This window comes from Dendropsophus ebraccatus, chromosome 3 (genome assembly GCF_027789765.1).
Source record: "Dendropsophus ebraccatus isolate aDenEbr1 chromosome 3, aDenEbr1.pat, whole genome shotgun sequence".
Lineage (NCBI taxonomy): Eukaryota > Metazoa > Chordata > Amphibia > Anura > Hylidae > Dendropsophus > Dendropsophus ebraccatus.
In genome coordinates, this window is record NC_091456.1 from 37,493,361 (window position 1) to 37,517,514 (window position 24,154).

Consider the following 24,154-nt stretch of genomic DNA (forward strand, 5'->3'; position numbering starts at 1 on the left):
TTGGCCCTCCAGCTGTTGCAAAACTACAATTACCATCATGCCTGGACAGCGGTTGGCTGTCCAGGCATCATGGGAATTGTAGTTTTGCAACAGCTGAAGGGCCAAAGGTACCCCATCACTGCTTTACATCATGTTTGATAAATCTCCCCCATATTGTCTATATACAGTGAATACTATATTGGCCATGCGTTGGAGTGCAAGACTTTGCCATATAGTGTCACACAGCGAGTAAGTAACCGCAATGTCACAGCTTGACTACATTGTGCTATACTGGCTATGCTGGAGAGAGATTTTCTAAAATGGTTAGGGTGGTATTACACTAGCGATTTTTCGGCAATTAACGATAAAAGATCTCAAACGACTGCTATGACGAATGATCTTAAATCGTTCACCCTATTACACAGGACGATGTTCGTTACTTACGGTCATTCTTGTGCTCATCCTTTCCTGGCTGCCCAGGGAACAACTGAACGACGTGTTATTACACCGAACGTTGTTCAAACAATTTGTGAACAATCAACAATGTAAATAGGTCCAGATTCTATCAAGCGATCAACGACTTCTCGTTGGTCGTTTAATCGTTGCCTGCTATTACACAAAACAATTATTGTTTAAATCCGAACAATCTAACAAATTTTTGAATGATAATAGCAACATGAAATAAGGCCCTTACTCTTGAGCTACACTGGCATATGGTATACAAGTAATGTCTCCAACACATAGGTCAGGGATGGGGAACCTTTAGCACTCCAGTGGCTGCAATTTCCATCATGCCTGTACAGCCAAAGTGTCATTTACTAAGAGTTGATGAATTGATTTGTAACATATTGTCCCACTGTGGTATCCCACCACGGGTGTTGCTTATGGTTACACCCTTCGCAAAAGTCTGTACTCTAAGTAAACTGTGGTGATGAAGCAGTACCTAAGTTTTGCCGCAAGATGTCACTATTGTATGTAATGGTACTTATGTTTTGCACAGCTGTAGGTAACCAAAGGGTTATTGTTTATTGTGATCTGTACACCAATGAGGATCTTCTCTTTCTCTCTACCTATCTCTGAGCTCCTTTCTTCTATGCTGTTCTTCTCCACCACTTACATGGATTATTACATCCCTTGTAGGAAGTCGTCACATGAGGAGAGGAAGCATACACCCACACTTAGTCAGTCTTAGCCACGTTTCTGAGCAGAGAGGAAGCAAGAAAAGTTGGTCCCTATCGTAGTCCATCTGGGCCCTGGCTGGGCCCAGAACTACACTCTGCAGTCTTAGTCTAGTTGCTGAGCAGAGTAGACATATATGGGAGACTTAGACACTCTTTTCTTAAAAGCAGCACCTCCACACACTATGCAGTGTTAAGCTACTCAAGGGAGAGGACAAGTCGGAGAAAACCCCAACCCACGTCAAGAACCAGTCTAAAAGTGTAGGACAGTATCCTGATAACAAGAGCAACTGATCCGGATAGAGCATAGTTGCTAGAAGCCTACGTACTCTATCTCGCAGCGCAGGTGTCACCAGAGAACCTTGGCCACTCTGCTAAATCCAGGTAACAAGGTCTGGGGCTTGTGTCACCCTCTAGGACGGGTCGGCCGACACTGGTGGGCAAAAGGTGGTGTAAAGACAAGAAATCAAAACACAGGCACAAGTTCACGTCTATTCTCAAGTTTACAGTATTCTACTTCTTCTTCTAAGGTTCCGGCAGAGCACACTTCTACCCTGGGTTGGGACTCTTACGACATCCTCCTTTCTGCTACTCTGAACTTGCAGTACAAACTTCTTTCCGCTGTTCTACACTTTCTGCACAAACTCCTCTTAACTACTCACAGCTTTCCTCGACGAAAGGTCCTCAGTGCAGTTCTTGTCTTGTCAGATTTACAGTCTACTATCAACTATTGAACAAAGTATTCTTATAGTAAAGAAGATCTATTTATGCTAACAGGACTCAGTGGTTAATTCTCCAGCACCTACACAGTAGACACTACATCCTTGGGTCATCTCCCCTTTCTGTGGGTGGCGGTACCGATAGTCCGGGTGGGTCACAACTCCCCTCGGACCACCGCGATAAGTACCCAAGGGACCCCCTCACAGCCCTGCAGGTCACTGACCACAGGGGAAAGGGTATAGCTAGCCTTCCTAAACTAAGGGCAGGTGTGCCACCATACCTGTGTGACCAGCCGGCACTGGCGTCACGACAGTTTACCATCTGGCTAAGCTATATTCCGACCAACCACCACAGAAGTGGCGTCACACATTACCATCTAGCAAGTGACTGGTCGAGAACACACCACACTACTTTTACTAAAAAGTCAGAGCTGCTATAGTCTTATAACTGATGAATGGTTTATTACAACTGCACTCAACACCCAGTGACATATGCTATAGCACATTTCATCCACTTGTGATAAAAAAAAAAAACAGATTGGTTTTCTCCTCTACAGACCTTTTTGTATCTGCTCTCCTCTCTATGTACAGCTCTAAGGAAGTGTTGTCCTTAGGTCTTCAACACCTAGATGATAAAATGGATTTCTGTTTTATGTTTTTTTTACCTCATGATAGTGTTTTTGACCTTTGAAGACTTCCTTTTAACTCTTCTCCCCCATCCACCATCTTACCTAGTCAAGATCCTTTAATGTGGCCCACTTTGCATAATGTGTGAACACTGCTAAACCACAGGTAGTATGACTGATATATAAACTTGTTTTCTCCTTATGTTTACCACTTTGGGCCACTGGGCGTTTGTGTAATAATATATAGCAAGATGAATCATTATTTATAGACTGCTATACATTCTTGGTTATCGATTCTTGTGCAATACTATTCGTAATTTCCTGTGGATCATTTTCTGTCCTTATGTGCATGGCTAATTGGCTTCTTTTATGACAATGTAAAATCTTTTGATAATAAAGATTACTGATATTGAATACAGTAGTGTCCTTTTTGTAGGAGATATTTGTGGTCAGGATAGGAGTGTATTGACTTTTAATCATGCAGAGATAGGGATGGGAGAAGAAGTGAGAAGGCATTCCATTCAGGGGTTGGGAAAGCCTCTATGACACTTTCCACAGAAAAATAAAACCACAGACAAGTATATGAAAGGTACCATGTGTCTTCTTGCCCTAATTGCAGCTGACAGATTCATTTTAAAGGGTTTATGCACCTAAGAGCTAAAAAATGAAATGCTAGCTGGTCTCACTCACCAAGCCCTCCTAAATATTTTGAGCCGTCTCCCGCCTTTCAAGCTGCTGCCATTCCTGTGTTACAAGTTTTTCTAAAAGCCGATCTATATCCAAGATGGTGCCGGATAGAAAACTACATTTCCCATCATGCATCTCCATTATTGGTCCATTTGCATACTCACTCCCTTATCTTTCTTTCCTGCCCACTGCTGACACTACTATTGCACAGTAAACAGGACTGTTTTTTCAGTCTGAGGCTATGTTCACACTACGTAAGAGACCGGCCGTTCCGTGACCCCGGCCGGGTCACGGAACGGCCAGTCTCTGGCCGGATCATCTCGGCCGCAGAGCTATGATGCGGGCGCATCAGCGCGCCCGCATCAGAGCTTCCCATAGCGCACAGTGAAGTGAGCGGCCGGAGCCGCTCGCTTCACTGTGTGAACTGACAGGTCTGACATCAGCTGTTTGCGGCGGCATATGGGATCCCAGCCGGAGCGTATACGATGTGTGTACGCTCTGGCCGGGATCCCATAGAACAACAGGCATTGTTCCACCGCGGTAAAAGTATGGCCGTTGTTGCCATCGGCAACAACGGTCGTACTTTTACGTAGTGTGAACATAGCCTGATTTTGCATCACACCACCCCAGTATGTATTCCATACTAGCTGATGATGTAGCAGGGCTGCCGCCTGCATTGTCTAGTAGAGTGGGGGGGTATAGAGTAGTTTTAGATCTCTGCTTGCTGACTGTGAATGAAAAACATTCTAGTTCCATCCAGACTCTAAGTACATCCATAACACTTACAATATACAGAGCTGTGACACAAAGACAGGTACATATGCCTGCATTCACTGACAGCAAGCAGACATAGAACTATAACTTTTCATTTTACAGAAACCTAAGCTCAGGGACACATGTAAGTCTATGGAAGCAGCACTTTCACTAGCACTGATCAGGTGCAGATGATGTCTCCTGGAGGGTCGGTTACCAAGTCAATAGACAGCTAACTTGGCCACTAGAGAGGAGATCACATGTCCTGTGTCTACAAGGAGAGCGGGGAAGAGGGAGCAGCGTGTTGTCAGAGAGGATCCAGAGAAGTTGATTTTAGATGTCCAGAGCGGGTAAATATAAGGAAAAAGGATGCAAGGGGTGGTATTGGAAAGGGGGACTGTTTAGAATATTATTTTTGTTCCATGGATAACCCCTTTAAGGGTACATTCACACATACAGGATCTGCACCAGATTCAATGCTGTGTTTAATCATTTAGTTACATTAATATCTGCAGCATCAGACCTCCTGCAGCATTAGACCTCCTGCAGATCCTGTACGTGTGAATATACCCTAAGCGAGGAAGCATAATATTTACCCCCCCCCCCCCTACACATAAATACTTACAGATCATTTTTAATTCATATACTTCAACATCCTCGGATGTCTCTTTAGAAGACCTACCTGCTGTGCCAACTCTTTTCCCTGCAGCCTTAAAATGGCATTGGATGACTTTGAAATTCGGAAGACCGAATTTTTTTTAAAGTTTATTAATTTCTTTAGTTCTTTGGCTCACCTAAAATTGCAAAAATAAACCTAATAAAAAAATTAAAAATATTTTTGCCATTAGTATGGATCAATAGGGGAATCGTATGATAAATGTGTTCCACGATGAAGCAAGGTATACGTACAGTGTGTGTGTGAACATGTCTGCAGGAGAACAACAGTGAATAATCTTCTCTCTCTATCAAGACTTCCAATATCTCAATTTGGAATTCAAGACACAAAAGAAATCTCTCATCAATGACAAATCCCAGATAACAACACTGGATGCATGCGGGGATTGTGCTCCTATACAGTGTGCCATGTCCTAGAGGTAGAGACAGACAGAAGTGTGCTAGAGAGGCTGCAGCATATTGCAGCTGGCAGCATTGCTGTGGGGTTCACCTAGGTCAGGGATGCCTGGAACCATCATGTCTACATTTAGTAGTGTGTAGTAAATAATGACTGGTAGTAAAAGCTGCTCATTGAGATGAGGGATCCCAGGCAGGGGGGCATTGGAGTGTGGAGGGAGGGCTGGCTGGGTAGTGTAGTTACCTCCATGTAGCCACTATGTGCACTTTGTATCCCTCCTTCTTCCTACCTCATTCCCTCTCCCCTTCCTTCCAATTCTGTCTTCTTCCCCTTCTCCCTCCATCCTCAGAGCCCCCTCCTTGGGTTTTCCTTCATTCTGGCTTCCTTCTTCCCTCTCTCCTGTTGCCTCTCTCCTTCCCTGCATTCTCTCTCCTGATCCCTCTCTCTGCCCTCTTCTCTCTCACACTATCACAGTCCTCCTCTACTTCTCTTCTTCTTCCTCCTCTTCATCTGTCTCATCTCCCCTCTCTTCTCCATCTTCATCTGTCACAGTACAGTCCAGAGGTCTCTTCCTATTCCTTGCTCTCTACCTGAGTTCTACCGCATGCCGTCTCTCTTCTCTCTCCCAGCCATCTCTTCTCCTGACAGTTTTTCCATTCAACTCTCTCTCTCTCTCTCTCTTTATCTCTCTCCATCTGACATTCCCTCTTTCCAGCTTCTCTCTGTCTCTGATTGATATTCTGCATCTCTGCTGTCTACTTATATGACAATCCCCCCTTCTGCTGTCTCTTTGAGAGGCATTTTCTCTCTCTGTCGTCTCTCCAAGTGACATCCCCTCATTGTTGCTGTCTATTCGTGTGACATTTCCTTTCTCTGCTGTCTCTCCATGTGACATGTCCTCTCTCTGCCGTCTCTCCATGTGACATGCCTTCTCTCTGCCGTCTCTCCATGTGACATGCTAGCACTCTGCCCGTGAGATCCCCCCACACTGCTGTCTCTCCATCAGACATCCCCTCGTTCATTACGTGGCAGCCCGTCTCAATGTGACAGCCCGCATGCAGCTCACCTGTGACACTCGGCCAGTGACTGTGCCTGCACTGTGTGTTGGTGATCATCCACTGGTGACAGTCTCTCGGTGACAGTCACTCCGTATGCTGCCCCTTGGAGTCGTGTCTGCCCCCGGGTGTCCTCTCGCCCGCAGAGATGCCGTTTCACCCGGTAACGGCGGCGTTAATGTACAGGGGGGTCTACACTATCCCCGAATTACTGAGAGAACACTCACCCACTCAGCTCCCCGAAGACGAGATAGAGGGTAAGTACTGCGGTCTATGGGGGGCGACTTGTAGTCGGGGGCAGCCAGCCTTTTTGTAGGTTAATTGACTAAGGAGGAGGGAGGGGGAGGATGCAACAGGTGAGGGGGGGGGGGGGGGTGTCATATGGGGGGGGGGGGGGGTGTCACCTAAAGGTGAAGAGGACACATGTGCAGGAATCCAGTGGAGGGGGCTGTGATCAGGCTATAAATCTATATTACACTGTGCATTATATAGACACTCCAATGTGCACATGGATTGCAGAGATGACTCTTCCTCCTCATTGACTAGGTGACCCCTGGGATGCCAATATCAGTAATGTGCCAGTTACCAGGATTTTCAGGGGGTTGCCTCAGTCTGTAATATTGATGATTGTTGTAATATGGCAGACAGGATCTCTGGATTGTAGAGAGGCTCTTTTCCATATGTCTTCGCTGAATTTTATTCATTGACTTGTCCAGTGAGGGTGATGATGTATTGAGTGAATGGTAATGGGTGTAAATCAGGTGTCATAGTGCGCGGATGGTGGGGACTATGGCCAATATGGTCTGTAGGAATGCAATCAAATAAGAAAAGACTGGCTGCAAATAGGAATGGCTATGTCTGTACTGAATCCCTATGACTGCAAACCCTACAGCCATAAAGTCAGTGTGCTCTGTAGTTTACTGAAGCAGTGGACGGTCCATTGTCTTACTGATGCCATTATATAACAGGACTAGAAGTTTCTCTTCCATAATCAAACTAGTAGAATACTCTTGGGTTCCGTCATCTTTCCGAAAGAATATGGATAGAGTTTCCCTGACTATACGGATAGTCGGAATGGTCTATAACAGCTGCTCAATGACTGAATGGGCATAACATTAGTATAACATGGCAGGGAAAGTTGGCATTGGAAACTATGTTCACTGGGAAGTGCGTTCTTGTGGTCCTGCCATAGGGACATCTACTGGTGAATTATTTATGACAGTGTTATGTTCATGGCTGTTAACAGTAGTCGCGTTATACGCAAGCTGAACTTTTATAAATGATAAATCAGTATGATGTAGCACGCTTCCTTTTTGTTCATTCCCCGGGTGACCTTTCCCTATGAAGCCAATAAATATGTGAACGTACTCGGGCCTTTACTTTTAGGTTAAAATCAACATGTTGGCATTATAACTGTTTAATGTTACCAAACAACAACCAAAAAAATGTTCCAATTGTGTAGATCTTTGGTCTCCATGGTTACAGACTACAAGGAAAACCACTTGTAGTCAGGGCTGTATTAACAGCTGCTGCTGCCCTAGGCACTAATCCTGAAGACGCCCCATCTTCACGCACCTATTGGTGATACCAGACCTGACCAATACCACCATACCCCCCATCCCCTTGGAAAAGACACCAGATTTACTGGCAAGTCGGAACGGGAGGAGGGAAACTAAAAAAAATAAAAACAAAAACATTTGTTTTTTCTGTCCCCCTGCTCCCTGGTGCTGCCCCCTGCAAGGTGCTGCCCTAGGCACCGGACCACGGGTGCCTAGTGGTAAATACGGCCCTGCTTGTAGTCTGATCCTGGGGAAAATAAATTTTTACAAAAGTGTACAAATCCTATTGTGTCTAGGTAGAAATGTGAAACAATAAAGATCAACAGAATGTGTTTTTTTTCTGTATGAATTTAGATGATATATTCCACAGTTTGAGTTTTATACAGAAATTTTGCTTTATACCATTTGCTGAATCAGGGAGAAGTGTTGATCCTACATCACTGTTGTGAGCTGGCAGTGTCTGGTGTGTTTTCACTGCCTCTCTGCTCTTTAGTTGGTATTTTGGCACTAAATCGGTAAGGGGAAGAGACAGCCTCCTCGTAGTTTCCACCATAGCTACTGGTCTCTGTTAGTAGACATGAAACTGCTGGATGCCACCGCTGTCTTTCTATGTATTAAAGGGGTTGTTTACCAAAAAAAAAATCTTTTAAATCAACTGGTGCCAGAAAGTGTCAGAGATTTGTAATTTATTTCTATTAGAAAATCTCCAGTCTTCCAGTACTTATCAGCTGCTGCAAGTTCTGCAGGAAGTGGTGTATTCTTTCCAGTCTGACACAAGGCTTTCTGCTGCCACCTTTGTCCATGTCAGGAACTGTTCCGAGTAGTAGCAAACCCACATAGAAAACCTCTCCTGCTCTCCAGACTGGAAAGTAAATACTACTTTCTGCAGGACACACAACAAATGATAAGTACTGGAAGACTTGACATTTTTTAATAGAAGTAAATTACAAATCTCTGACACTTTCTGGCACCAGATTATTTAAAAGAATCTTTTTTTTTTTGTGAACAACCCCTTTAAGCTAAAGCATTGTATGGGGAACCTATCCCATTGTATAGATTGTCAATTTTGGATATGGGCACCATATAGATTGTTTAAAACCCACTATAAGATCCTCTGTTCCTCTGTTAAACGTAATGCCCATCTGGTATTGTATTTAGATATAGATGATGGGGTAAGGTGCTGGATTCATGACACTTCAAATGTAAGTGGCTCTTATGTGAAATGCACCAATGAGCATTGGAGACTAGGAAAAACTTTCAGATGACTCATAATATAAGTGATGAATTCATGCATTGCAACCAGACTGGATTTTATTACACTTTACAATTTTACCTGGTTTAATATGTAGACCATGCACCATTCAGACAGTATGTCATTTATTTGTGTCCTTCTAGATACAAATGTCTGAGAGCAATGCAAGTCTTACTTAATGCAATACTGATTCCTCAGAGTACAAATGAACAATAGTGAAGCTGGTGGTGATGCCGTGATGAATTCTTCTGGTGTTAGCATTGCAAAGTTGTACTAATTAGAGATAAGCAAAGCGAATCTGAAAATCAAAATTCGCTGCAAATCGGGCCGTCAATGTGCTCCATTCTGCAAAGCGAATTCCTGCCAATTCGTTAAGGAAATTTGCAAAAACAAAATGGCGGCCGCACATGCTGTCTGGAGTGTCTTAGGGCGGGAGAAAGGGATTACCATAATTCCTGGCGCTCCATCCAATCAGCTTCAGGCCCCTCTGTGATGTAAGCACCTCCCCCTCTATATAAGGAGGTTCGGTAATGGAGGTGGCCAGTCGGCTGTGTGGAGGAGAGAGCAGGAAGGCAGCAGGCAGAAAGAGCAGAGCAAGGAGAGACTAACAGAAGGATCTAGGGACAGAGAATAGGGGATAGGAGGGCTTATTGTGGGTGATTGTTGTTGCTGTCAACCAAGGGTCCAGTTTACCAAGTAACTGGGTGCCTTTAGAAATTCACTGGAACCAGTGAAGACACATTCCATATTATTCACTCACTGGGCTCCGTAAAGTCCTATTGAGTTGTTCCAATTTACTGGGATCAGTGAATGGAGTGTGCCCCTTACACTCTGCTCCTTCTGTGTTGTACAAATTTGGTTTCATTACAGAACTGAGTATGCGCTTTACATAATCAGTGGTTGCACTCCACTCCTACTGTGTTATACAGGTTGGGTTTCATTACTGAACTGAGCTTGTGCTTTACATGATTAGTGCTCGCACTCCACTCCTACTGTGTTATACAAGTTGGGTTTCATTACTGAACTAAGTCTGCGCTTTACATAATCAGTGCTTACTCTCCATTCCTTTACAAGTTGGGTTTAATTACTGAACTAAGTGTGTGCTTTAATTAATCAGTGGTTGCACTCCTCTCCTACTGTGTTAAAGGGAACCTGTCACCCCCCGTGCCGGGGTGACAGGCTCCCGACCCCCCACTACAGCCCCCTGTACTCACCTGATTCCGCTTCTGGATCCGGATGAGTCACGGAGATCTCAGCCGCTGCAGCCCAGCGCGCGCGCTGAGAGATGAGTCTAACGCTTATAGAGAATGACGGAGAGTCCAGCGCTCCGTCATTCTCTATGAGCGTTGGACTTATCTCTCAGACCCGATCTCTCTGTGACCCGACCGGATCCAGAAGCGGGACCCGGCGGGATCAGGTGAGTATAGGGGGCTGTAGCGGGGGGGGGGGGGGGGGGTGACAGGTTCCCTTTAAACAAATTTTGTTTCATTACTGAACTGAGTGTGATCTTTACATAATCAGTGGTTGCACTCCACTCCAATTTACTGGGATCAGTGAATGTAGCGTGCGTCTTACATAATCAGTGCTTGCACTCCACTCCTACTGTGTTATACAAGTTGGGTTTCATTACTGAACTGAGTGTACGCTTTACATAATCACTGCCCGCACTCCACTCCTACAGTGTTATACAAGTTGGGTTTTATTACTGAGTGTGCTCCTTACAAAATTAGTGGTTGCACTCCACACCTGTTTTGGGGAAAAAAAATTGATATTACGCCACTGATCTACCAACGTCCACTGCTGTCCATGGCGGAAATTGGATGATTGACTGGCTGATTGACATTTTTTTTTAATTGTGATTTTCCGTCTTTTGACACTTTTACAACAACAAGCTTTAACAAATTTGCTCTTCCGTAATAGTCCCAGTACTGTAGTTTGCCTGTAGTTTTAATGAAATTCATTAAGATTTGATTTGCGAATATAAACGAGTTTGACCCAAAATTCACGAAGCTCGCGTAACGAATTTCCTGCTACTTTGCTCGTCTCTAGTACTAATCCTTTTATAAGCAGTGAAAATATTCTGTTGCCAAATACAAAGTTGCCATTTCGGTCACTGTGATGAACGGCCAATGAGGATTGGGTGCTGTGTGTGTATAAGGAACTTATGCCATAAATATTCCCTTAAAAACAGTTTAGTCCATCCCAATGATAACAAATGTTCTGCAGCTGGCATTAAAAGCACGATGGTCCCCTTTGTCCTATAACTTCAGAGGGAGCGAGCGAGCTATAAATCTTCAGATGTAACCCTTCAGATTTCTATTGAATCTTATATCCATTTTACCATGAAAGAGCTGAATGACAGCTTGTATGGAAATACCATTTACCATGAAATGGACTGCAATGACTATTACTAAATAAGTGTTGTTCTTTCTACTTTACTGAACTGAAATTGGCACAGTAACTGGGTCACTGCAATATTGTCCCCAAATATGAGTTTTGAGACTAAAAGAATAAATTGTATCATGACTGGAAGGTAATATACAGAATGCAGAGTGAGTTACCCGGGGGGGAGACTTACTAATCCTGTCTAATATTTAGGGAGTGTAAACAGAACAGGCAGCATGAAGATGCGTCACCTTTATCAATGTGACTCAGGCTCTATGATAAATTTGGTGTATCCTTAAAGGGGTAGTTCAGCAAAAAAAAAAAAAAAAAAGTTCTTGCAAATCAACTGGTGCCAGAAAGTGCTAGAGATTTGTAATTAAATAATGATAAAAAAACTTCAGTCTTCCAGTACTCATCAGCTGCTGTATGTCCTGCAGGAAGTGGTGTATTCTTTCCAGTCTGACACAGTGCTCTCTGCTGCCACCTCTGTCCATGTCAGGGACTGTCCAGAGCAGTAGCAAATCCCCATAGAAAACCTCTCATGCTCTGGACAGTTCCTGACATGGACAGAGGTGGCAGCAGAGAGCACTGTGTCAGACTGGAAAGAATACACCTGCAGGACACACAGCAGCTCATATGTACTGGAAGACTTATAATTACTGGAAGATTTTTAAATAGAAGTAAATGGCAAATCTCTGGCACCAGTTGATTTGAAAGAATTTCTTTTTTTTTTTTTTTGCTGAACTATAACACTGCAGTCTAACTTTATACTGCCTTTTAATTGTCCTGATTTACGCTAATATTTTGTGGCAAAATGATGGTGCAATTTCTGCACTCCATACTATATGTTACTTACTTCTAAACCACACCCCCTTGTCGATTGAGATGCCGCAATATATAATATAATATTACGCATAGTAAAAGGGGTGCGAGGCATGTACAAAAGATTGAAACAGAATTAGGCGACATTCCCACAACATGTTTTTTCAGATGAAAACCAGTTTTTTTTTTTTTTATAATGACGGCAGCTAATAATGATCATGGTGATTTTAAATAATTATTATTATAATTATGATAAAATATTTTTTTTATTTTAAATCATTTTAAAATAATGCCCGTTATCTCATGGTGCACACAGAGGATGGGAGTCCTACAGTAAAAATTTATATAGACCTCTTACTAGTTTACTGAATCTTATGGTACCTATAGATTATGGGATTAGATCTAAATTATGCTGCCTCCCCAATGTGAAGTGGCTCCACAACAACTACATTGACCAGCTATGGTATGAACACCCTTATCTAGCACCACGTCACAAGTAGAGATGAGTGAACCTCGAGCATGCTTGAGTCGATCCGAACCCGAACATCGGCATATGATTGGTGGTGGCTGCTGAACTTGGATAAAGCCCTAAGGCTATGTGGAAATCATGGATATAGTCATTGGCTGTATCCATGTTTTCCAGACAACCTTAGAGCTTTATCCAAGTTCAACAGCCCCAGCTAATCAAATGCCGATAGTTCGGGTTCGGATCGACTCGAACCCGAACCCGGCTCGCTCTAGTCACAAGATCAAGGTCAAGCCCAAGGTTGATTTTACATCTAAGGCCGTATTTGTGCTTGTATATTATGGTGGCAAACCCCGGCGCCAACCATGGGCCTAAAAACCCAAACTGAAAGCATCCCAGATCCCCATGAGTTTGGTTTATAAGACTAAGGCCAGGACCCATTCGTTATATGGTTGCAAAGGTATCCGTATTACACCCATCTGTTCAAAGGCCAATTACATAAGAAGTTAATTGACAGTATGTTTTTTAGAGTGTGGGAGGAAACCAGAATACCTGGAGGAATCCAATATGGTAGGGAATTAGCAATGTTCATCGACTTCAGAGGGCTTGGACCATGGTAATAAACCATCTTCTGAGCACTTTCCTCTAATCTCAATGTAATATATATTAATATACAATAACATTTCATGCTGTATTATTACGGCTTTGCATATTCTTTGACGTGAGACCAGTTGCCTAATATCTCCAGTGTTATTGTGACCTACTTTAGCCTCCTTCAGTCTTCATAGGCTATAGATAACACTACCAACCAATTAGTGATAATGCAGCCACCTACTGTTTGCAGCACAGCGAAAAGTGAGAAATCATTTAGACTAACCATGCAGAGGCAGGGTTTTTTTTTTTAAAGAGTTTTATGAAAAACTATATCTATGCCTTTCATGTCGATATGAACTACAGGTCATTTTAATTATGTACGTTAAAAAAAAAAGAATGTTTTTTTTTTATTGCTAGTAGGATCACAATCTGAAAAGCTACAATAACAGATGTGTCGGAAATACATGGCAGCTGGCAGCGCATATACCCGAGTGAGACTGGGATCTTCCACTCGTTCCTTACACGGTGCTAGACTTCTTTGTTGAAATTCACAACTACAAACCTTAGCAAGAAGCCATCTGCAGGCAGCGACTATTGATCACAGTGCGGAGGAAATACACAATATTGTGGCAACAACTGCGAATGACTTGTCAATTACTGGCCCTTTGTATAAGCCTCCTATAATCCTCCTCAGCCGTCACTAGGTTTAATGTCCAGAAACAGCTGGATCAAATGAAATCAAAGAGGTATGTTCCCGATATAGTTGTTGTAAAAGTTAACTGCGAGGATGAATTAAAAAACTGTGTGACTCCGCAGGCTACCCCAAAGAGGTCCGGACTTTTAAAGACTTTTAAAGTCCACTCTAAGACCATAGGCAGAGGCGTAACTAGAAATGGCTGGGCCCCATAGCAAACTTTTGATGGGCCCCCCCTTCCCAACCGACCACTAAGCCTTCAAGTCTATTCATAACTGCAATCGGTTGTCAGGATTGCTTGCAGTTAGGGTGGGTTCATACTACGGAATTCTAACGGATAATGTCCGCGGAATTCCGCAGTATGTCCGCGCGCATGGCCGCGCGCCTTTCCGCCTGCTCTATAGACACCATTCTATGGGCCAGCATACTCCGCTATCCGCCGAAAGAAGTGACATGTCATACTGCGGAATTCCTCTGACATTATCCACGAGAATTCCGTAGTATGAACCCACCCTTAAAGAGATATTTGGAGAACCAGGTAGGTTTGCTTGGACACCTGGTGCTGCAAATGATGATAGCTCAGGGTCCTAGTGTATTGCAGTAGGGACTATGGCTGCTTCAGTGGTAGTTACGCCCCTGACCATAGATGAATAAAATAGGAAAGAGGCAGATTATGCTTCGTGTAGCTGTTATGTGAAATGTTTGATTATACTTCCCCATTAACTGCATAAAAACTTTACACGTGTTTACTGTGTTGGGAACTTTTCACAGTCTGGTGACGGGGGATGTGCTGCCAGGTGAAGATAAGTGGCATTAACAACACAAAAGCAGACATGTCATTTGCGATGAAACACTTAAAGGTCTTTTACATGGGCTGATTATTGTGCGGTAAATCGTTCTAATTTAAACCATAAACTTCTGGTGTAAAAACTGCAACAATCAAACAACGAAAGAAAATTCGTCCATATGCCGTGGATCAAAAGTCTTTCGGTGTATACACTCATTGTTCACATCACATAATATAATATACGATCCCATTAACAACTTTTCTTAGGGATTTATCGTCTCCGCTACCTAATACCTATTGTTTAAAAGAAAAAAAAATAGTTGTAATTCTCTAAACAAGTGCTTAAAGGTGAAGTCCGGGGATTTAGAAAAGTTCAACGGGGTGAAATTTAATAATAAGTACAACCTCCCCCCCCAAGTGCCTTTGATGAGTGGCCGGCCCACTGGGCTCTAGGATCTCCGGGGTATACACGTCACGACCCAGGTGATGGACTGGCCGCTCAGCCAGTGAGTGACTGATGCATTTTTCCCCGAGTCGTGACATTATCACAATTCGGGGGAAAATGACTTCCTGTAGGGGTCCTGAGGCTGGTTCCGCCGCTCATTGCAGGCACAGGGAGAGGTAAGTGCCTACTCGATATCAAATTACCCCCTGCCCGCTGCCGGATTTTCAAAATCCTCTGGCTTCTCCTTTAAGTGATTTATCTGTTTGTGTAAAAGGACCCATAGGGGATCTAGTCCACTTCAGTAATATCCACCACTGCAAGTTTCATCAAGTGTGTATTAGTCCCTATAGTGTGGTACGGGTGTTGGTACTTTGTAGATATTTGTTTTAGGAAGGGGCACTTGGCTTGGGAATAGTGTTGTGTTGAGTGGAGAAGCCGAACTGTTCAGGTTCAGCAATGTTCTCCAAACCTGAACGCTCGGTATTTGATTCCAGAAGTTGGATGCAGCCTTAGGTAGTCCATAGGCTAAATTGATGTTTTCTAGGACTCTCTAGGGCTGCATCCAACTTCTGCAGCCTCTGGGGGGCAAATGCTGAGCATTCAGGTTCGAAGAACGTTGCTGAACCCACTATGTAGGAACATTGAGAATCATTGCATCTATATATCTGAGCCCTGCTGCCACAGGCAATGGAATTGAACGTCATTGGTATGTTGTTAATCGTATCTTTTGAGCTGACCATAAAAGCGTTATTAATCATTTGCAGATCTTTCGGTGTATGTACACTTTGTTCCTTCGTTGTTACGTGATAATTTATATACTAGAGTATACATGGAGGGTCAGGTAGTTATCCCACGATTTTGGCTTAATGCTAAGTTGAGCCGCGGGGGTGACTCCACAAGATTTTAACCTTTTGTAAAGAGTTTGGTGATTCAGTTGGGAGATGTTCTCCGTATCGGGGTGGGATTGGGTTAAGAAAATAATTGTGGATTTTTTTTATTGTTTTGTCGTTTGTAAAATTAATAAAAATTTATGAATAAAAAAAGGAGTATATGTACAATCATAATTCTGATTGTAGCTACTGACTATCATTCTGTCTTATGGTTAATGATTTCAGGTATTTCACAAAGAGCTTGTTTGCAATTGTTTATTGTTAATCGGAGACAAACGAAAAATCACTTTGTTAGTTAGGACCATTAGTGTAGCCTAATAATAAGCTCAGTAACACCACCTGTTCTGTACAGAACACTTTACAGCAGTGTCCTTCTTATCATCACAGATAGGGTTACAGTGAAAGCTCACACCAGTCTATAGATAAGACAAAAGCTGAAGCTCAGAGGTCAGCCCCTTCATGAAATGACTTCTGCATAGGTCACAGAGCATGCTTAGCAAGCCAGCCCATTCATGTTAATAGTGTCAGACTCTTGTGTCTTGCTATAATGGATATCTCAAATTTCTTATAGACTGTAAGCCCTCGCGGGCAGGGTCCTCTTCCCCCATGTATCAGTCTGCCATTTACCTTTATGTAATGTGTTTTTGATCTTGTATTTTTTCTGTTTCTTACCCCCTATCTCTTGTATAGTGCTTTGGAATTAAGGGAGCTGTACAAATAAATAAATAATAATAATAATAATTTATGTTAAAAACAGCCCATATAATATACTAAAAAATAAATGTAAAAATTACAATCAGAAAATAGAAACCTACTTCAAAAAGTTATCTAGCGCTAAGGCTGGAATCACACACAGCAGGTTTTTTTTGTTTTTTTTTAAACTGCCACTGCAGTTTTTGTGCCAAAACCAGAAGTGGATCCAACAAGAAAGAGAAGTACAAGTCCTCCCTTTATATTTTCCATTTCTTTGAATCCACTTCTGGCGTTGGCTCAAAAACTGCAGTGGCACTTCTCCAAAAAACTGCTGTGTGTGATTCCAGTCTTATCAGTAAAGAAAAAAAAATCTTTGTATTCTCTGACCCAACGAGAAGACTTTTACATACTAAAACGTAGAGCTCAAATCCCCAGCACCTTGGTTCATTTATAAAATAACAGGTGCTTTTACCCAGTGATACGTCCTAAAATTGAAATGTGCAAAGGGCAAATATTAGTTTTATTACAGACACTATTTGAAGAGATAAATTCCTTTCAAAAACTTGCTTGTCTTCAAATAACATTTAAGCACATCATGCTCTCGGGCGTTTGTTAGCTTGTGCCATTCCTGGAAAATGCTTCTTCTTCTTTTTTTTTACCAAAATATTTAAGTAGTATTTTTGTAGGTTATGTGAGTAGTATGTGAAATGAGAAATGTTTAATACAGCCCTTTAGGTCATGCTGTGTAAAGTACAGGCGGATGTGGGACTTCAATGAGACGTCTTATTCTGCTTTCTTCCTGTTTCTTGCTATGTAATGTTCTCTTAGTGAGTTATGATTTGCCCTTTAGCCATAATCCTGCTTCTTATTCTAGTTATACTCTGTATTTAATGTGCACCATTAGGTATTTTAATACAGGCTTCTTCCTTGTCCTCTTTCAAATTAACTTTGTGTTTCCTTTCTGTGAACAGCACAATGTCATATCTAATAATAGTATAATAATACTAATCTATCTTCATCATTGTCAACAATATCCATATAATGGGCAGGTTACCCCATGGTAGAAGGCTGCGGTGTTAAGTGTTCTTCCTGAACGCTGCTACTATAAAGATCATCTGTCACAGGTAGAATCAGCGGTTTAATAGATTCTTATGGGAGCATTCAGTCGAGTCATGGACACCACTTTTTCATGTTTGCCGCATCATTTTTGGTCATATAAATTAGGTGTAAACATGTCTGGGAGGTTTTCCTGTTCCCAGCCGAGTCTATGTGGTGTGGACGTGTTCAGGGAGGACTCATAGAAATCACATTCAATATTGCTCAGCAGTGTATGGAGATTATTCCGAGGGACTCGTCCGCTGTCATCGTCTAGAAGTGATCTGACAGGATCAGAAACGATAACTCAATTCATGACAGCCATTTTTAACCTATAGGATTTGTGGCAAGTACTAAGGTCAAACAGGGCAATTTCACATGAGAGGTTGAAATAGATGGGAGGATATTTATATTTTTTACAGTCTGATGCAGTGCTCTCTGCTGCCACCAATGTCTGAGACAGGAACTGTCCAGAGAAGGAGAGTTTTTTTATGAGGATTTGCTACTGCTGCTCTGGTCAGTTCCTGTCTTGGACAGGGGAGGCAGCAGAGAGCACTGTGTTAAACTGGAAAGAATACACCACTTCCAGCAGAACATACAGCAGCCAGGCTCGGACTGGCTCACAGGGGAGCAGGGGAATCCCCCGGTGGGCCCTACTTCTTAGTGGGCCCCTGAGCAAGAGGTGGGCCAGCTTCAGGATGACATATATAATCTCCCAGCCCTGCTGCACAAGCCTGTGAGTTATGTGCAATCATTTGTAACTCCCCCTCTTATATGTAAACCTGCTGACAAGTTACTAGCAGTGAGCTAGCATCGCTGGTCACATACCCACATACCCTAGAAGTCATTTACAAATCTATATAACTTGGTGAACCCAGTTGATTTGAAAAGGGGAAAAAAATGATGGAGTATCCCTTTAAGATCAAACCAAGCAATTATATAGGGCTTTATGTGATCTTGTCTCTGCCTTACCTTCATCCAGGTGCCAATTTTATTTGTTTGGGATCTTTTAATGCTTCTTTAGTGATTGAACTTCAGCATATGTAGTGTTCTCACTTTGGAAAGGTCATGCTGCATTATTCCAGCCGTCTTGTATGGAAGATTTTGGAGACATCATATCTTCATTATGACGGATGTGGAGCTTATCAGGGAAACCCAGGATGCAATATTGATAAAATAATTGATCATTAGGAATTGCAGGCTAGTCCTCTAGAGATTACATGCACATTTCATCCTGTTCACTACTCCATTCTCACTATATTAAATATGGACAAAATGTTTTAACATCTGTTCACACATATTGGCATTATGCAGTTTACCTCTTATTCATTCAAAGAAAATAACCGTTCCTGATCTGCCTGAGAATGCAGCTGACACATGGATCATTGATACCCACGAGACTGGCATCACACAAGCAGCCAAAGCCAGAAGTGGATCCAGCAGGAAGGAGCAGTATAAGCCCCTCCTTTATTATCCCCTTTTGAATCTACTTCTGCTTGTGTAATGGCAACCTCGTACTATGTTTCCCTGAAAATAAGACAGTGTCTTATATAAATTTTTGCTCCCAAGGATGCGCTAAGTCTTCTTTTCAGGGTATGTCTTATTTTTCCATGAAGAAGAATTCACATGTCACATGCACAGCTGGGACAGAGCGTATGGTATGGCAGCTTTCAGCCACCAGAGGGAGCTCCTTACAGCACCCTCGTACAGCACAGCAGGGACAACGTACGGTATGGTAGCAGGTGACGGGATAACGGCAGACTGTGTGCAGCTCTACATCTTTTTTTTTTTAAACGGATGGAAAAAACAGATGCATTTGTATGCAACCGTTTTGATCTGTTTTCCCATTGACTTCAATTATATTTAATTTTTTTTTATTTTTTATTAGCAGACACAAAAATTATATCCGACTACACTTTTGTGTACGTAAAAAAAAGGGGGATTCATTTTGATGGGTTTTTTTTTATAATGGAAGTCAATGGAAAAAAGGGATCAAAATGGATGCTCACAAATGCGTTACAAATGCATATGGTTTTTTTCATCCGTTTTTTACAAAAAATCTGATTAAAAAATGGATTGCAAAAACGGAGTGTGAACCCAGCCTAACTCCGCACGGATTCCGCCACTTGTCTCTGCACGCTCATGCTTCACTCTCTGCCTGTCCCATAGACTCCACTCTGTGGTCAGGCGAATTCCATTGTCTCCCCAAAGAATGGACATGACAATTGTTTGGGCGGACGGGGAAATCTGCATGCACATAGAATGGAGCCTATGGGACTGGCGGAACTTCAACGGGGAGCGCAGGGGGGCGAGCGACGGAATCCGTGGCAAGTTATCTGCGTGATTTCCGTAGTGTGCATCTACTCTTACTTCCAGGGGAGGCCTTATATTTAGCAATTTAGCAAAACCTCTACCATGTCTTATGCTCGGAGAAAGAATAGTTACTTATGGTCCAGCTGCACATTACACAATGGTCATCTTGAGTCATTTTGGGTCACAAGTCTATATAGTAAATTGTCCTGCATTCCATCCCGTACTGTATATAGGCTGCTCTCATGTTCCGCTTATATCTCTATGCCTTAATCAAGTGTCATCCGTGTCACATTCACTCCATTCATCTGTCCTTCCGCATTGCACTCATTTCCATAATAACCTTGTAGCAGATTTTTGGTCCTAACTTCCTGATGAACTAAAAGCTGAATATAAGTTAAATAGAACTAGTGATATTTCTTCATGCAAAGTACTACTCATTACAAACATGTAAATGTTACCGTCAACCCCACCTTTTCTAGGGGTTATCTTAGTCTGGGCTATAAGGCATTCATTACAATCAAAGTCCTCCTGCTCCCATCTTCAAAAGCCTTTTTAAATTATTCTCATTTCTCCGACATGAAGCTATTAAGATCATAATCCATTCTTTTCCTTCTACCATACTTTGACTCCCTGTTAATTGGTCGGCTTCTCTGAAAACCCTTGCCCTCACTCTTTACGTGGGAGTCAGAGTTTTATCGAGACTTGCCTCACACTGTGGAGCAGCTAATCGCATTTGGTCTTCTTTTATACTAAGAATCTAAAACCCTATCACAAATCTACAAAAACCCTTCAGTTACCTCCCACAACCTTGTTTGTGTCTAATGACTTTTCTAATAACTCTTCCCACCCAGGTCTGCTGCATCACTTGCATTTTATTTATTTTTTTCTCCTGATAAAACACAAGAGCTGATCATCGTGATATTAACATCTTAATGACCACCAATATGTGTTTTTAAGGTGGCCCGGTGGTCATGAGCTGAACCCACACTATATGCAGTGGATGTGAGCTGTATGTTACTAGGAGTGGACTTCAGTCTGATCCTGGGAGTTTAACCCTGTGCATCCCACAATCAATACTGATCGCAGCAATCAATACTGATCACAGCATGCAGAGTGTAACTTGACAGGTGCTAGACGCAGCAAAGAACAGGGGGTGCCGATTGGTAGCTAGAGGGTTATACTTACCTTCCAGGGCCACTTTAGTCTTTCTGTCCTTTTCCCATTTTTCAAATTAAAAACATAAACAGAAAGCCAACACACCACATGTTATATATCGCCGTGTGCGGAATTGTCCGAGTTATTACAATAAACCATTATTGATACCACATGGTGATCGGCGTAAACGAAAAATGATACCAAGCACCTGAAATGCCTATTTTTAGTCTTATCATCTATCAGATAAAATGGAATAAAAGGCAAATAAAATGTCCCACCCACCTATCTGGTACCATTAAAAACTAGATCATAGATCAAATAAGCCCTCATATGTCTCCATAGACAAAAAAAAGGCAAGGTTATAGAAGTCTGAATATTTTTTTCTTCTAAAAAGTTTAAATTTTTTAAAGTTAGTTTTAAAAAAAACAAAAAGTATGTAAACTGGCTATTGCTTTAATTGCACTTACCTACAGAATAAAAATTACAAATCAGTATAATTGCAAAGTGAACAATGTAGAAACAAAACCACAGGGGTTTTTTTTTTTGTTTTTTTTTACGCATTTTGACCCAGATATGGTTTTTTTTTCGGCTTTGAAGCATTTTTTATAATAAAATGAAGGAAGTGATTAAAAATTTTGTCCAGCAAAAATTAAGCTCTCATATGTTTTAATTTTTTAAAGTTAGTTTTAAAAAAAACAAAAAGTATGTAAACTGGCTATTGCTTTAATTGCACTTACCTACAGAATAAAAATTACAAATCAGTATAATTGCAAAGTGAACAATGTAGAAACAAAACCACAGGGGTTTTTTTGGGGGTTTTTTTTTACGAATTTTGACCCAGATATGGTTTTTTTTTCAGCTTTGAAGCATTTTTTATGATGAAATGAAGGAAGTGATTAAAAATTTTGTCCAGCAAAAATTAAGCTCTCATATGACTCATTATATGGAAAAATATACGAGTTATGATTTTTTGGTCACTCTTTGTGTCAATGCTACGTTCTCTCAAACTTCCATCTTGTCAGACCTGGTGCAAAGGTTATATAATACCCACTAAGTGTTAAAAGTCCAATTAGCATAGCATTGGTTTAAGACATTACAGTATTTTCCAAAGTGTTGCGTGGGACAACAGGTTCTGTGCTATTTATTGCTTTTTCTCACCCGCCATAATAACAAGACGTCGCATCATGACAAGACCCAACCTGAATTTGTCTGCATTAATAATTGAAATTAAATTTACAACTCATTTCAGTAAGGATCTGCAGACACGTGCCCAAAGTGTAAATGCTCCTTGTTTCTTTTGTGAATTCTCCTAATTATATGTGTGTAAAGATATGTATTCTCATGGGTACAGATATGGTGTTTTCGTGTACTTTAGCGTTTTACAGAGCGTGTCTAGTCTAGCAGTCTAAAGAGCACCGCTTAGGGTTGAGAACTTCACATAAAGTACTACGCTGAAATCTGATCCAGAACTGATCTTGTCCTATAGAGTTGATTAATGAGAACCTGTCACAAGAACATGTCGTCCAATCAGCAGACAGCATGGTATAGAGCAGAAAGAGCTGAGCAGAATGATATATACTTTGATAGGAAAGTATTCAGTACAACTATTTTAATTGATTTATACGGAGTTGTCCGAATTAGAAAAAACGCAGCTACTTTCTTGCAGAAACAGCACCATCCCTGTCCTCAGGTTGTGAGTGGTATTACAATGCAGCTCCATTCACTTCAATGGAACTGAGATGCAAAACACACACCCAAAGTGAGGACAAGGGTGGTGCTGTTTATGGAAGAAAGTGTCCATGTTTTTTTTTAAGTTAAAAATTATATGTAAGTCAGTGCCTCTAGGTGATACCTGCTATGTATTTATCTCAGTCCCTGTGCCTTGGCTGCTTTTTAGCCCAGCTCCTATAGGTTATGTTCACACAAAGTATTTTAGTCTTTTGGTCAGTCTTTTGTCAACCAAAACCAGGAGTAGAACTTACAGGCAGAGCCAGCTCCAGATTTTTTCAGGCTCTCAAGTGACAGAGCCTTAGCGGGCCCCTCATCCATCCACTATGCACCCATTATCCACACACTATGCACAAAATCACTTGAGACACTACAAACATACATTATTGACACAGACACTGGCTAACGGACACTGACCAACACTGACTGACTGACACACAGCACTTACAGCTCAGTCTTCTTCCTCTTCCTCTCTGTCGGCTTCTCTCCACACTGTAAAATTGAGGACCTTCAGGTCATGTGATCAAGGCCTTCACCCTTTTCTTTCTCTGTGCAGGTCCTGTTCTGTATTTTTTGTCTTCTGCAGTTCAGCCCTTCACCCGGCACTACAGTGAGCAGGCTGAACTTTAGAACACCAGGCCCCTCTCCCTCTCTGGGCCCCTAGAGGCGCTGTGGGCCCTGGCACTTCCCCGAATAAGCCCTGTGCTGATGCTGGCCCAGCTTAGAGGGCATAATAATGATAGAAAGATTTAGTGTTTTCAACCCACTCCTGGTTTTGGTTGAAAAAAGACTGATGGAAATACTATGTGTGAACATAGCCATAGAGTAGAACTGTGAGTAAGCTTAGATATAATGTCTGCAGACAGTCTAAAAGCCTTATTACACCACTACAGGCGATAATCGCATGGTGCAATAGCTACTGTTAAAAGGCAACGATCAGCCGATATGCACAATGTCAACTGATCCTTGTCTTTCAACAGATTGAAAAAAATAGAACGATAAAGATGGTCTGCTGGTCGTCACTCCATGTAAAAGGAGCAGCAGATCACTGCTATCTCCTATGGGATCCTTAGACGATCTAAAGATCAAGAAGAACGAGGAGAAAGCGAGTGCTGATCTGACAGGCCGGCGCTCACTTGCTCCTCTAGATCAGCATGTGTAATAGGTAGTGATGAGCGAATAGTGAGATATTCGAATGAATATCCCG

At 42.1% G+C, this 24,154-nt stretch overlaps 1 protein-coding gene across 1 annotated transcript in view; it reads left to right on the forward strand.

Annotated features, from left to right (window-relative positions):
* The first annotated feature begins 6,073 nt into the window (after window positions 1–6,073).
* Window positions 6,074–24,154, forward strand: part of CABP7 (calcium binding protein 7) — a 75,783-nt gene continuing 57,702 nt past the window's right edge. Inside the window, exon 1 of the mRNA XM_069964129.1 lies at window positions 6,074–6,326. Coding sequence (XP_069820230.1) covers window positions 6,218–6,326 — 109 coding nt within the window. The 5' untranslated portion in view covers window positions 6,074–6,217. The remainder of the gene's footprint in view (window positions 6,327–24,154) is intronic.